The sequence below is a fragment of the Carcharhinus amblyrhynchos genome, chromosome 7 (genome assembly GCF_965287045.1).
Source record: "Carcharhinus amblyrhynchos chromosome 7, sCarAmb.v2.hapA, whole genome shotgun sequence".
Classification (NCBI taxonomy): Eukaryota; Metazoa; Chordata; class Chondrichthyes; order Carcharhiniformes; family Carcharhinidae; genus Carcharhinus; species Carcharhinus amblyrhynchos.
Genome location: NC_137330.1, coordinates 117,208,023 through 117,223,647, shown reverse-complemented (window position 1 = coordinate 117,223,647; position 15,625 = coordinate 117,208,023). Strand labels below are relative to the sequence as shown.

Below are 15,625 nucleotides of genomic sequence, written 5' to 3'. Positions count from 1 at the left end.
GAAGTGGTTTAGGAAAAGAGATTCAGCTTTAGTGGGTGAGATAAAAGTCAGACTTTCATATACCTCAAGCAGTATAGGAAGACTGGGAAGGCCAGGCTGCTGTACCAGGCAATGGTGGACAAACAGACACACCGATGAATCTGCCAGCCAATATATGACAGATGACATTAAATATAATAAGTGAAATTGGAGATAAGGATTGAGACGTAGCTTCGATCACCTCTTGGGCGTCCAACGCCCACCTGATGTAACTTTTAGCTGAGCCTACATTCAGGTGCACAGCACACCCATCTGTTTTAGGGCAGAATGATCCTAAATTGTTTTAAGACTCTGGTTGTAAAGTCTGCAAAGTACAGAGAGGACAAAGTCCATTTTTAACTGATCAGCGAATGGCCTAACTAACCCCCTCCTCAAAGTGCATTCCTGATGGCCAATCTTCAAAAGGATCCCTTCAGGAGTGCTCTTTCTGACACCATCAGCACCCTGCTATCAGTCTGCATTTGCCCTTTTCGGATTCAGCTTTGTGCACTCAATTTCAGCCAGCATAGCTGAGGCGCAGACTGGATTTGTCTGCCTCGCCATGGCCAACTCGTGCGTATTGCAGATCCACTGCCAAATGAGTGCTTTGGGCCTCTTGATGCTGGTTTCAGGCGGAAACTGAAATAAATGTTATCACCATGAGCTTAAGTAGCTTTTAAACCAGCCACATTGCAATCTGAAGAAGCTCAGCTCGCGGTTAAAAGAAGATATGAAGCAGAGCGGATAAATACTTGCAGGGGACAAAATTGAAGAGCAGGGAGGTGTGACTAATTGGGTTGTCTACAGAAGAACTAGCACAGGTAGAATGACCAATTAGTCTTTTTTCTAGCTGTGACACTGAAGCAGGTGGCCTTACCAGGCATTACCTTCTGTCTGGAAAACTAAAAATGTTGGACTTTTTTAAATTAATTCATGGAACATGAGCATCGCTGGCTGGCCAGCATTTATTGCCCATCCCTAGTTGCCCAAGGGCAATTGAGAGTCAACAACATCATTGTGGCTCTGGAGTCACATGTAGGCCAGATCAGGTAATGACAGCAGATTTGCTTCCCTAGTGAACCAGACGGGTTCTGAATGTTCTAAGAACATTAGTGAACCAGGAGGGTTTTTCTGAAAATTGACAATGGCTTCATGGTCATCAGTACGTTCATAATTCCACATATTTTCTATTGAATTCAAATTCCACCATCTGCTGTGGCAGGATTTGAACCCAGGTCCCCAGAGCATGAGCTGAATTTCTGGATTAATAGTCTTGCGACAATACCACAAGGCCATCACCTCCCCATACAGCAATCTCTATCAGCTTCTGAAAAAGCAGGTTAATGTTCAAAGTGGGGCACTTCTTTGAAGCTATTCTGAAAGGGTCTTGCTTGAAGCATCAAGCTGTCTGCTACCTTTCAGACATTGGCTGATCAATGAGATATTTTCTGTTTTCAGCATTTGGAGTTGCCTTGCTATCTCTGGAGACCTGTGCCTTCCTGTTGTCTGCATTAGTCTATGACTTTTAATAGCTGGCTTCAAGTCGCTCACAGAGTTCCCAGCATTTGTGGATTAAATTAGATCACTTGGCTTGATGACAGAAGCCAGAGGGTGGTTGTGCAGTGTTGTTTTTCAAACTGGAGGCCTGTGACCAGCGGTGTGCCTCAGGAATCAGTGCTGGGCCCACTATTATTTGGCATTTTATATTAATGATTTGGATGAGAATATAGGAGATATGGTTAGTAAGTTTGCAGATGACACCAAGATTGGTGGCATAGTAGATGGTAAAGAAGGTTATCGAGGATTGCAACGTGATCTTGATCAATTGGGCCAGTGGGCTGACGAATGGTAGATGGAATTTAATTTAGATAAATGCGAGGTGCATTTGGTCGATCGAACCAAGGCAGGACTTGCTCAGTTAACAGTAGGGCAATGGGGACAGTTATAGAACAAAGAGATCTAGGGGTACAGGTTCATAGCTCCTTAAAAGTGGAGTCACAGTGGACAGAGTCATGAAGAAGGCATTCGGCGTACTTGGTTTCATTGGCCAGAACACTGAATACAGGAGTTGGACGCCTTGTTGAAGTTGTACAAAGCATTAGTAAGGCCACACTTGAAATACTACGTACAGTTCTGAAAGGATATTATTAAACTAGAAAGAGTGGAGAAAAGAATTACTGAGATTCTACCGGGACTTGATGGTTTGAGTTATGAGGATAGGCTGGATAGACTGGAATTTTTTTTTGCTGGAGCATAGGAAGATTAGGGGTGATATTATAGAGGTCTATAAAATAATAAGGGCAATAGATCAATTAGTTTGTCAATATCTTTTCCCAAAGGTAGGGAGTCTAAAACTAGAGGGCATAGATTTAAGGTTAATTTAATAGGATGATGATAATGAGAGGGGAGAGATACAAAAGTGTCCATAGGGGCAATTTTTTCACACAGAGGGTGGTGAGTGTCTGGAACAAGCTGCCAGAGGTAGTAATAGAAGCAGGTGCAATTTTGTCTTTTAAAAAACGTTTAGACAGCTACATGGGTAAGATGGGTGCAGAGCAATGTGAACCCAACATGGACAACTGGGACTAGCTTAGGAGTTTAAAAAAAGGACAGCATGGACAAGTTGGGCCGAAGGGCCTGTTTCCATGCTTAAATCTTGATGATTTTATTTATGCAAGGAAGCTATGAAGATTCACATGATGCTGAAAAACAACAAGGCAGTTGGAAAAAAAATGAGATCATATTTAGGGGGAATCTAAAAGAATTGTTCAAAATTATGGGCAAGATTCTCCAGCTATTCACATCAGCCAGAGTCTCCTGTCCCACTGTAATGAATGGAGATTTGGCTGAGCGCCAAATTCTCCATCCCGTCTGGCCTTGACAACGGAGCATGAACAGTCAGAGAACTCGGGCCTAAAGGTCAAATTCCCCTCCGTTTCAATTTTCACCTCTGTAGTGGGTTGGATCTCAAATAATGACGAGACGGAATACGGGAATGAAATAGAGAATCTGGTGAACTGGTGCAGCAACAATAATCTCTCCCTCAATGTCAACAAAACAAAGGGGATTGGCATCGACTTCAGGAAGTGTAAAGGAGAACATGCGCCTGTCTACATCAATGGGGACGAAGTAGAAAGGGTCGCGAACTTCACGTTTTTAGGTGTCCAAATCACCAACAACTTGTCCTGGTCCCCCCATGCCAACACTATAGTTAGGAAAGCCCACCAATGTCTCTTATTTTCTCAAAAGACGAAGGAAATTTGGCATGTCGGCCACGACTTTCACCAACTTTTACAGCTGCACCATAGAAAGCATTCTTTCTGGTTCACAGCTTGATATGGCTCCTGTTTGGCTCAAGACCGCAAAGAACTACAAAAGATCATGAATGTAACCCAATCTATCACGCAAACCAGCCTCCCACCCATTGACTCTGTCTACAATTCCCGCTGCCTCAGCAAAGCAGCCAACATAATTAAGGGCCACAAGCATCCTGGACATTCTGTCTTCTACCTTCTTCCCTCGGGAAAAAGATACAAAAGTCTGAGGTTATGTACCAACTGACTCAAGAACAGCTTCTTCCCTGCTGCTGTCAGACTTTTGAATGGACTTACCTTGCATTAAGTTAATCTTTCTCTACACTCTAGCAATAACTGCATTCTCTCGTTTCCTTCTCTATGAACAGTATGCTTTGTCTATATCGCACACGAGAAACAATATTTTTCACTTTCTGTTAATATATGTGACAAATAATAAATCAAATTAAATCAAAAGTTTCCTGGCATCTGCTCCTTCAAAGGAACTCCTGAGCATATGAAATGGTTTGGAAGATCTATTATTAACAAAGGGACATAAAGAGCATTACCAGATGCATGAAGAGGTGAAATTAGAAGGAATTTCATCCGTTTATTAGAATGTGGAATGTTTGCTAATGTGCCTATTGAAGGCAAGTTGAGGAGAATCTGATAAGCTTATAGGGGAGAAAAGTATTAATGGGTGCAGGAATCGGTCACAGAAATGAGATTCACTGGTTCTGGAACACAGTCAGCAGCAGGACAGGTAGAATGGCTGATATAGTTGAAAAAGCTAAGATGATTATACTAACAACCCAATCCATTGGCCGGATTTCTTGCGCTAACATTCTAACATTCTGATATTATTTTGAACTGTTTATGAAACCAAACAACACCCACATTCCCACATAAGTTGCCAATGGTCAGCAACTAGCACCATCAATGCTTGGTTCACAGTTACTTGCTGGGAGGTGAGCTGGAGTGCCTTTCTTTTACTTGTGGAGAATGCCAGTCTGATTTTGCTTGACTCTGTAGAAGCTGTGGCCTTTTTAGCAGCTCGCAACAGCTTTTCAAAAATAAAGGGTCATTCATTTAAGACGGAGATGGGGAGAATTTTTTTCTCTCGGGGGTCATGAGTCTCTGGAAGTCTCTTCCTTAAAAGACAATTTCAAAAGACTACTTCATCATTTAGCTCATTAGTTTTGAAAAAAAAAATTCCAGTGACTTACTTTTCAACTCGTCGTCTTCGAGACAATTAAGAAAATCGATGGATTCCTCCAGATTGGCTTGTGACAGCACCGATCTGTACTTCCGCTTGACAGAAGTGGTGAAGTGAAGATAGGATTGCAACTTCCCAGCCTCAATCACTGACAAACCTGGGGCCAGAGTCAGAATGGAGAATGTCATTAGAGAGACAAAGCCGCCAACTGGTCAATCTTCTAAAGCATCCTGATAGCTATAAGCATTGGATAAGTCATTACATAAGAGGTATTGTAAAAATAAAACCCGTATTTCTACCACATCTTCCACAAGGCACGCATGGTGGCACGGTGGTTAGCACTGCTGCCTCACAGGGCCAGGGACCTGGGTTCCACTCCTAGCTTGGGTCACTGTCTGTGTCGAGTCTGCACATTCTTCCCATGTCTGTGTGGGTTTCCTCCGGGTATTCCGGTTTCCTCCCACAGTCTGAAATATGTGCTGGTTAGGATGCATTGGCCGTGCTAAATTCTCCCTCAGTGTATCCAAACAGGCGCCAGAGTGTAGTGACTCAAAGGTTTTCACAACAACTTCATTGCAGTGTTAATGTAAGCCTACTTGTTTAGATACTAATAAATGAACTTAAAAACAAAACTTCACAGTCAATGAAGCACCCAGAGGAAGCCCACACAGACACAGGGAGAATGTGCAAACACCATACAGACAGTAACTCAAGCAGGACATCAAACCCGGCTCCCATGCACTGAGGCAGCAGTGTTAAATGCCACAGCCAATTTGCAAACAACAGGCTCCAAAAAACAAAATTGAAATAAAGGTCCATATGTTTATGTTACTGGCTGAGTAATAAATATTGATTAGAAGAGTGGGGAGAACACCTCACCTTTTCATTGAACGAGTACCATGGGATCTTCTACATCCATTTGAAGAAGCAGAGAGGCCTTCACTTTAATTTTAAAAAACTGCACTGGAGTTTCAGCCTAATTATGTGTTGCATAACTCTGTAACTCAGGGGCGATTGTCCAAACACTGAATTGCAGCTAATATGTACATACATATACCATATATTATGTCACTGGCTCAGAAGCCAGACCGTACTGGGTAGATACTAAGGTGGACGCTGAATCCTTCAGATTAGAAGTACATTTATCTTTGCGTCAGTTCTGTGTCTGACTCTCATTAAAAAAAAACTACCTGCCCCATACTGGGAAATTATCAAATCAAACTACCCAGGGCTCTGCATAAATAGTTTAATTTGTCTGATCTTGGATGCAGAAATCACAGGAGGTGACAATGAGTCAGTGCAAGGCATTTTCATAGTGGTACCTGGAGTACTGTGGACAAAGGATAATGACAACGCCTCTACTTTCTCAGAAGACGAAAGAAATTTGGCATGTCAGCTACGACTCTCACCAACTTTTATAGATGCACCATAGAAAACATTCTTTCTGGTTGTATCACAGCTTGGTATGGCTCTCCTCTGCCCAAGACCGCAAGGAGCTACAAAAGATCGTGAATGTAGCCTAATCCATCACTCAAACCAGCCTCCCATCCATTGACTCTGTCTACACTTCCTGCTGCCTCAGCAAAGCAGCCAGCATAATTAAGGATGCCATACACCCCAGACATTCTCTCTTCTACCTTCTTCCTTCGGGAATAAGATACAAAAGTCTTAGATCACATACCAACCAACTCAAGAACAGCTTCTTCTCTGCTGCCATCAGACTTTTGAATGGACCTACCTTGCATTAATTTGATCTTTCTCTACACCGTAGCTATGACTGTAACACTACAATCTGCACTCTCTCATTTCCTCCTCTATGAACAGTATGCTTGTCTGTACAGCGCGCAAGAAACAATACTTTTCACTGTATGCTAGTACTTATGACAATAATAAATCAAATCAAATATGCAGGCCTTGGACGGACTGCAGAAAACAGCAACCAAACTGATATCTGGTGAAAAACATCTGAGCAATGAAAAAAGTTTAGAGAGTCTACGACTGATGAAGCAAAGCTATCAGCTAGAGATTATTCAACTATCCAAATTCTTCAAAGGAACAGAAGGACTGGGCATGAAGCTGATTATGTCATCAGCAGTGGGCGTGGGGGGGGTTCTCACTCTCAGACGGGGTAAGTCCTGTCATAGCCCTCTCGCAAGAGTTAGCTGCCATAACAAAATCTGCACCCATGTCAAATGGACCCAAAACAATCACGTCCCAAACTCCAAAATGGGCTCTGGCAAAGGGTCATCCAGACTCGAAACATTGTTTCTATTCTCTCTCCACAGATGTTGTCAGAACTGCTAAGATTTTCCAGCATTTCCTGTTTTTGTTCCAAAACGAGGTTCAACCTTCAAAGAGGGATAGTATTAAAGGTAATTTACATGAAATTATTCAGTTTGGAACATATGACTCAGGGAGTGGAAACATTTAAAGAAAACTAAAAAACGAGAGAGAAAACCTGGGGAGAAACATGTTAGTTTTCAGTCAGAAAATTGCCATGTTTTTGGGAAAATTCCTCCTTTTTTTAGATTTCTCATTTCAGAGACCTTTGAAGAGTTTCAAGATAGTGTGAAAGCCAACAGGAAATAGGGGTGGAATTCCAGTAAGGGATGATTTGCAAAAGAGGAAGTGAAACCACAGGCTGTCAAGCAGGATTAGACTCTGTCTACATTGCAGTCAGCTGAATGGGGTACTTGAGGTGCAGTCAACTATGAAGGGAATTCAAACTAAACACAGACTGCTGGATGCTGATAGAAAGCCTTTGATCTGACAGCTGGATCATTTACCACACATTGCATATTGAACTTGTAATAGATCAAAGGCTTTTAGTGCAATGGAGAGGGGTTCAATGAAACCCAAAAAGAAAATGTTGGAAAATCTCAGCGGGTCTGACAGCACCTGTAAGGAAAGAGCTGACATTTTGATTCCAGACGACCCTTTGTCAAAGTAGGGTTTCAATGATTTCAGCTTGCTGGGAAGCCACAATAACTTCAAATCAAAGCTGTGTGTATACACTGGGGCTGAGTACACAGCTGGGCAGACTGGAACTCCCCCACCCCTCACATCTAGGGAAATTGACATCTTTTTGTCAGAGGGGTCAGCTCACACCTGCAGCTACTGGCAGGGAGAAAGGAAAATCTCTGCTGCAGAATGGAGTGCTGTGATGATTTAAAATCTTGCCAGGTGACTAGCAGAGTGAGAGGGGATGGTGCAGATTAAAATGACCCGGCCACTTCAGAATTTGCATAGCTGACAGGCAGGAATGAAGATGTTGATTTCGGAGCTGCCTGAAATCAACATACCAGGGGTGATCTTCAGGTCTGCCAGGGATAGAAAGGGCAGTTCAGCCATCCTGACAGAGAGAGGCGAGGACAACCTTTTCGCCACCACCACCACCCCCCCCAACCCCCAACACCACCTTCCCTGCCCCCAGCCTAAGCCCAACCAAGTTGCAGAGCCCTTGCGGGACCTCTATAGTCTGGCAGCAGCAGCAGGGCAAATAGGCACTGGACCTACCTCCTTGAGCCCTCTTGGGGCTCCAAGGTGCCAGCCCAGGGTGTCGGTGCCTACAGCAGTGCACTGTTGGCACTGACAAGGTGCTTCACCTGAAGGGAGGCTGAGTAGGGATCTGAGGAGGGCCCTGAAGGATGAAGGAAGCTGAGTGGGGGGTGGCACAGGGGGTCATGCCTGCATGGTGTACAAGGGAGTCAGCCATTATTTGTGGGTGAGGGGGAAGATGCCCCTCTTTGGTGAGGGGGTTGGTGGTGTTCCCCAGGTCAGTGGGGCGGGGTGGGGGGAGGGGTACTGCATTTCATTTTTTTGAGGGAGGAGGTCAGCAAACAAGTGAGAAGGTTGGGTCACCATGTAAAAGGGGTGGCCCAGTCTCAGGCCAGTGGGGTTGGCTGGTGGTTTGCCAACTATGCATAAATCAGCATATATCAACTAGCAGAATCCCAGCTGATAGACATTCTCACCCCGATGGAAAATTCTCCAGGTTTCCAGCTGCCGTGGGCCATTAGGAAGCAATTCTCCTAAATTAGAATCATGGAGTATTAGAGATATATGGCATAGATACAGGCCCTTCGACCCAACTTGTCCAGGCCGCTCTTTTTTTAAAACCCCAAAGCTACTCCCAATTGCCCGCATTTGGCCCATATCCCTCTACATCCATCAAACCCACGTAACTGTCTAAACGCTTTTTAAAAGATAAAATTATACCTGCCTCTACTAATGCCTCTGGCAACTTGTTCCAGACATTCACCACTCTCTGTGTGAAAAAAATGCCCCTCTAGACCCTTTTGTATCTTTCCCTTCTCACCTTAAACCTATGCCCTCTAGTTTTAGACTCCCTTACCTTTGAAACCAAACGTCATAATGGTGAGATTAATGGAGTGATCCGCGCTGGTGTGTCAGGTGCACTCTGCACCCCAATCCTCCCACACACTCTCACTTCTTTGGAGAGTTGGCAATTTGGCGCCTGTACAAGGGAGGAGGAGGCGGGGTCTAAACAATCTGCAGAACCCAGCTTCAGCACACTCAGGTGCCATTTTGCAAGGGTGCCCAATCTCACAGTGCACTGGGAGACTCCATCCCTCCATGGATATCGGGATCTCCCTTATCAGTGGCAGGTGATCCCATCTCCAACACTGATTGCTAGCACAGGGCATCGGGGACCCTCCTAATGGGTCCCCCTGTCTGATCTCCAACATGTTCCTCCATCATGATCCCTTCAACATAACCCCCCATGTCATAGTAGCCTCTTTTATCGTTCCTGGCACCCCAGCACATTGGCAATACCCAAATGATACCAGTGCCCAGTGGCCACTGCCAGTGTGCCAGGTGGGCAGTGTCAGGTGTCCCTAGCAGTTGAGCACTGCCCGGCCATGCTCCCAACCATCCAAAAGCTTTAACAGCTCTGAATTTCCTGGTGTAACTATTGTGTCAGTCTCCACTGAAGACTAGTAGTGAATCTGGCTGTTCTCACACTGTGTCTGAAGGCCAATGAATTCCATGTTCTGGGATTTAAATATGCTAATTAGCCACATGCCCATCCAGTTTGCACCATTGGAAAAGGGTCGGGAGAATATTAAGTAATAACCTGTAGGTGTTTGATGTCATTCCAGCACGTGATACCTGAACTTAAAGGACTCATTACCTTCAAAACTCCTGTTCTTGTGAATCTGTTCAAGAGGTGTTTTGACAAAAGCACCCCTGGGAATTATTGCAGCTTCCCTGTTTATTTGTTCAATCGTAGCAGTCAGACGTTCTTCCTCCTTTATCTTCAACTGAAACAAAAATGCACGTAAAGTTATGTTCAAAAGGCTCTGATGATTGTCAATTGCAACTTACGTTCAGCTCTCATTTCTATCCCTGCTGATTTCTGGGACTGACATCCTGTTTTCTCGGGACTAGGGAGAAAGTGGAATTGAAGGAAATTGGTATAAGAAGGCTGCATTGGAAAAATTAATGGGACTGAAAGTTGATATACCCCCAGGACCAGATATCATGCATCACAGAGTGTTAATAGAAGCTGCTATAGAGATAGTGAATTTATCTCAGAAACATAGAAATTAGGTGCAGGAGTAGGCCATTCAGCCTGCACTACCTTTCAATATGATCATGATTGATCAAGCACTTTCAGAAAATATCCCATTCTTGCTTTCTCTCCATACCCCTTGATCCCTTTAGCCACAAGGGCTACATCCAGCTCCCTCTTGAACATATCTAACGAAGTGGCCCCAACAGCTTTCTGTGGTAGAGAATTCCACAGGTTCACAACTCTCCGAGTGAAGAAGTTCTTCCTCATCTCAGTCCTGAATGGCTTACCCCTTATTCTTAGACTGTGACCCCCTAGTTCTAGACTTCCCCAAGATCAGGAACATTCTTCCTGCAACTAGACTGTCCAGCCCCATCAGGATTTTATATGTTTCTATGAGATCCCCTCACAATCTTCTCAATTCCAGTGAGTACAAGCCCAGTCGATCCAGTCTCTCTTCATATGTTAGTCCAGCCAGTCCAGGAATCAGACTGGTGAACCTTGTCTGGATTCCCTCAATAGCAAGAATGTCCTTCCTCAGACTAGGAGACCAAAACTGCACACAATACATAAGATGTGGCTTCACCAAGACCCTTTATAACTGCAGCAAAACATCCTTACCCCTATACTCAAATCCTCTTGCTATGAAGGCATGCAAGATTCTACAGAGTCTGGAATGGTTCCAGAAGATTGGAAGGTAGCAAATGTCATCTCAATATTTAAGAATGGAGGGGCATGGGATAGGAGGCAAATTACTGACATGGATTAAGGATAGGCTAACAAGCAGAAAATAGACAGTATAAATAAATGGGTCATTTTCGTATTGGCAGGCTATGGCTAGTGGGGTAACATGAGGATCAGTTCTTAGGCCCCAGCTGTTCACAATGTACGTCAATAATTTAGATGTGGAGGCCAAATGTAATATTTCCAAGTTCATGGATGATATAAAGCTAGGTGGGAATGTATGTTGTGAGGAAGATGTAAAGCAGCTTTTGGAGGATTTGAACAATCTTAGTTAGTGGGCAAGAACATGGCAGATGGAATATAATGTGGAAAAATGTAAGATTATCCATTTTGATAGAAGGAACAGATGTACAGGGTATTTCCTAGATGGTAAGAAGTTAGAGAGTGTAGGTGTACCAAGAAACCTGAGTGTCCTTGTCCAAAAGTCTGACATGCAGGTGCAGTAAGCTATCAGGAAGGCTAATGGAATGTTTATTATCACAAGAGGATTTGAGTACAGCAATACTTAGGTCTTGCTTCAATGTGTAGAAGCTTGATTAGACCATACATGGGGTACTTTGCAGTTTTGGCCCCCTTGACTCAGAAGTCTGTCATTGGCATAGAAGGAGTGCAACAAAGGTTCATCAGACTTATTCCAGGGATAGCATGGTTGTCTTATGAAGAGAGATTGAGTAAATTGGGCCTGTATTCTTTAGTGTTTTGAAGAATGAGAGATAATCTAATTGAAATCTACAAGATACTTAAAGGAATAGACAGGGTGGATGCAGGTAAGATGATTCTCTTGGTTGGGGAGTGTAGGGCCAGGGGACATGATTTTAACATAACGTGGAAGCCACTCAGAAACAAGATGAGAGAAATTTCTTGACACAGAAGGTTGTGAATCTTTGGAAGTCTCCACCACAGAGAGCTGTGGAAGCTCAGTCATTAAGTATGCTTAAGGTAGAGATTGATATATTTCTGATTAACAATAGTTTCAATTGTTATGGGGATAGTGGGCATAAAAGACATTGAAGTGGCCCATCAGCCATGAATGTAGAGCAGACTGCCTGGCCAATTCCATCTCCCCCAGGAGCTATATTTAACCTTTATGACCCAGGGGACACCCTCACGACAGGTTCACATCTAGGTGAGCCTGTTGTAAATGGCATTGACATGTCCATCGGCTATCTGGTGAGGGGGGACATCCCAGAGAGAGTGCTTCCTAATGACATGCTAATGTATTAAAATGAGCTTTTTATGGTCCCATGGCATGATTCACACCACTCCACCAGAAAGAAACCGGGAAGATTAGAACTCGGGAACAAGCTGGTGTGATTCCCGTTCTCCACATTTCGAGCACACACTGCCAGTCCCATAGACAGAGTGTGGGCTCATAGTCTCCCTGGGTACTTTGAGTTTTCAAACCCATCACCCTCTCTCGCAGATTTCACAATTGATGGCAGACACTTTGACTCGATGGTTCTGCACTTTGGAATTCTCTTCCTAATCCTCTTTGCTTTGCTACCTCTTCCTGCACAAACCACACTTTTGATTATTTCCCCCCTCATTCCATCAGTTAAGCACCTCAGAACATTACACCACATTAGAGCTGTTGCATAGATAAAGGGTTCCTCTTTATAAATCTCCAAGTGCAAGAGTTCAATGGGTGATGGCTGCCTTCAAGAGCATGGGCCAAGTATACCCTATTTATAGATGAGCCAAGAAACTGTGCTCACAGGCTGTCTGAGTGTGGAAAGCATCGCAGCTGAGCTAGATTGCTCCAGTGTTGAAGTTGGTAGAAGACTCAATCTCCAACAAGACTAGAATCGGGTCAGAAAGCTGATTTTAGGCTGTATATCCTAGACCTGAAAGAAGCAAGATGCCAGATAATGTATCCCTGACTACATTTTGGGTCATCTGGTGATGGTGGCATAAGCCTCGACAAAATTCAGTCAGGACCTAGTTACACTATCTCTCCACCATCTTCACAACTTCTCCCTTTTACTACGCAATAATACTATGCATTGGCTATTCTCGGGCAAAAACGATGGGTATGTCTTGTGTCCACTAGCACTTATTTCGCCATCAGCAACAACCCACCACATGTGGGTCCCTTGGCACCTAGCGAATACTCGCGCTTCAATAATATTTAAACGAGTACCCAGTCACTTCACAGAAGTAACCTGGACTTCCAACAGGGTCAAGCTATTTACTGACGCAGTATTCTGAGGCCTTCTCCTATCATTGCCATCCTTGTAGCCCTTTAAGACTAATTTGCAAACATTTCTAGTATTTCTAAATGCTGACTTATTCCATTCTAAAAGCTTACACTAACCTCCAAATCGCCTCCTTCTCCTTCAGTCTTCTTAACTGTTATAGTCTCGTACTCATGAGAAGGATCACCCATGAAGCGACCTTTAACACGCAGGGAATTCTCTATCATCTCGTCTGTTGCTGGAGGCAACAATTTCCAATCCATGCAGTTCAAACTGTGCAAACAGGAACACAATCAACACACATCATTTTCGTTAACTTTGGATGAGGTGAATATAATTAAAGGGAATGTCATTCTGATCACCATTGGACTAGCAGTTGTCACAAAGAAGCTCTACTCAAGACATTATTAACCTTTTCTCAGGGACCTGTCATGCATTTGCCAGAATTCTCTTTCAGTACAAAACTCAAACATCTCCCAATGACACTGCTCGCAGTTAGGTTGCTGTCACCATCCTTGGGGCTACCACTGACCAGAAACTCAACTGGACTCACCACATTAACACAGTGTCTAAGGGAAGATTAGAGGCTAGGAATACTACAGTGAGAAACTCACTTCCTGACTCCACAGAGCCTATCCACCGACAACAATGTACAAGTCAGGAGTGTGATGGAATACTCCTCGCTTGCCTAGATGCGTGCAGCTCCAACAACACTCAAGAAACTTGACGCCATCCAGGCCAAAACAGCCGCTTGATTGGTACCATATCTACAAACATCCACTGCCTCCACACTCAGTAGCAGCAGTGTGTACTATCTACAAGATGCACTGCATCAATTCAACAAAGATCCTTAAACAGCACCTTCCAAACCCACAACCACTTTCATCTAGAAGGACAAGGGCAGCAGATACATGGGAACACCACCACCTGCAAGTTCCCCTCCAAGCCACTCACCGTCCTGAATTGGAAATATATCGCCGTTCCTTTGCAGTCACTGGGTCAAAATCCTGGAATCCCCTGCCTAACGGCATTGTGGTCAACCCACAGCTCATGGACTGCAGCATTTTAAGAAGGCAGCTGAACTGTCCTCTGAAATGGCCTAACAAGCTATTAAGTTTGATGTAATTAGGGATGGGCCACCCTTGCCACTGATGCCCATATCCTATGAAAGAATAAAAAGAAGACAGAGGGTGATCTTACCAAAAAAAATTCTAGGTGCTGAATGAGTATGAAAATGAGAGAGAATCGTGCCCATTTTTGGGCAAGCTCTCAGACAACATTGTACAGCACTTAAAAAATACCCAAGTGTGATTCTCGCCAGCGGGGGGAGTAGGCGGAGTTATTCACCCCAGGAGGCTGACTACTGAGCTCTAGGGACACCATTGCGTAGACACCCCACTCTTCCAGTGCACTGAGAGATAGGGTATAGGGGAATTATCTCCCAAATAGCGCATACGTTCCTCCTAATGTAAAATCTGCCACACATGATGGGTTAGTTTGCAAGCTTATCATTAATTAGAAGATATTGTTGTGCAATTAGAAGTCCAAAGGAGGGAGAGGACAGTGCCCATAAATCCTCAGAGGAGTACACCTTTTCAATAATGATCACAATCTTCAGGAAGTAATATCTGTAGCTAGAAGGGATGAAGTGAATTATGAATACAAGGATGGGGTGTTCTTTTGTATATCGCAGCACAGGGCTGAAACTATGCAAACCAGTTCAGATCATCTTGGCATTTCAGAATCATTGCCTCATGATTATCAAAGAACTATTGATGCAAGACATTGCCCCATTCCAGAATCAGGAAACATGATGCACTGCATGTCTGAATATCTGTGCAGGCATTTTGTCTGATATCTAAACAGTGCTGGCTGAAGCAACAGTGGTCCCCTCTGTTAAAATGGGAGTTCAGTAATATATACTACGTTGCACAGTTTTCAAATTATGTGGCTCTGAATTGGACCCCAGCTTATCTGAATATTTTAGAACTGAGACCTAGTTACTCTGCGCTGAGGACTGAGCACTTCACTTTTATAATTGTGGGAGAGATTTGTGTTAATTAGGACGGCTAAGTTATACAACCCTAAATATACAGAGTGCCTGGTAAATGCATTCCCAAGCAATTCTCATGGAATAAAAGCAAAGTATGTGATTGACATCATGAAGCAATTCATTTATTGCCTTTGTCAATAAAACAGTAATTCATCACTTCATATAAATAATGAAACTACATATAAATGTATAAAGATAAATAAGACATAAATGTACAAAAGCTATTTTCCACACTGGCAAATGTTCATTGAAATTGTCGCTTATATAATTTTGCAATTTTCCAACTGCAATGAAGATCAAAAAAGATAGGACAATCGGACAGATCTTCATTAAGACAACACACCAATCATAAGGCAAGGTAAAGGTCGGAGGGTATGGGAGAAGAGGGCATACAGACTGGGGAGGGGAAAGACTGCAAATAGAGACATAGCAAGGGGAACAGTTGGAGTGAGACAGCTGGAGCCAGAGTTCAGAGAAGGATAAACAGTGGCCAGTTGCTGCATAGTGGGACAGGTGAGAGAGAGATAGTGTCCAGTTTCTGCAATGGGGAAATCGCAGCTTCTGGTTGGC

At 43.7% G+C, this 15,625-nt stretch overlaps 1 protein-coding gene across 1 annotated transcript in view; it reads right to left on the bottom strand.

Annotated features, from left to right (window-relative positions):
• The window catches only part of rsph9 (radial spoke head component 9), a 57,009-nt gene that overhangs the window by 33,388 nt on the left and 7,996 nt on the right, over positions 1 to 15,625 (bottom strand). Inside the window, exons 2-4 of the mRNA XM_080193009.1 lie at positions 13,122 to 13,275; positions 9,683 to 9,812; positions 4,538 to 4,684 (exon numbers count right to left, since the gene is read on the bottom strand). Coding sequence (XP_080049135.1) covers positions 4,538 to 4,684; positions 9,683 to 9,812; positions 13,122 to 13,275 — 431 coding nt within the window. The remainder of the gene's footprint in view (positions 1 to 4,537; positions 4,685 to 9,682; positions 9,813 to 13,121; positions 13,276 to 15,625) is intronic.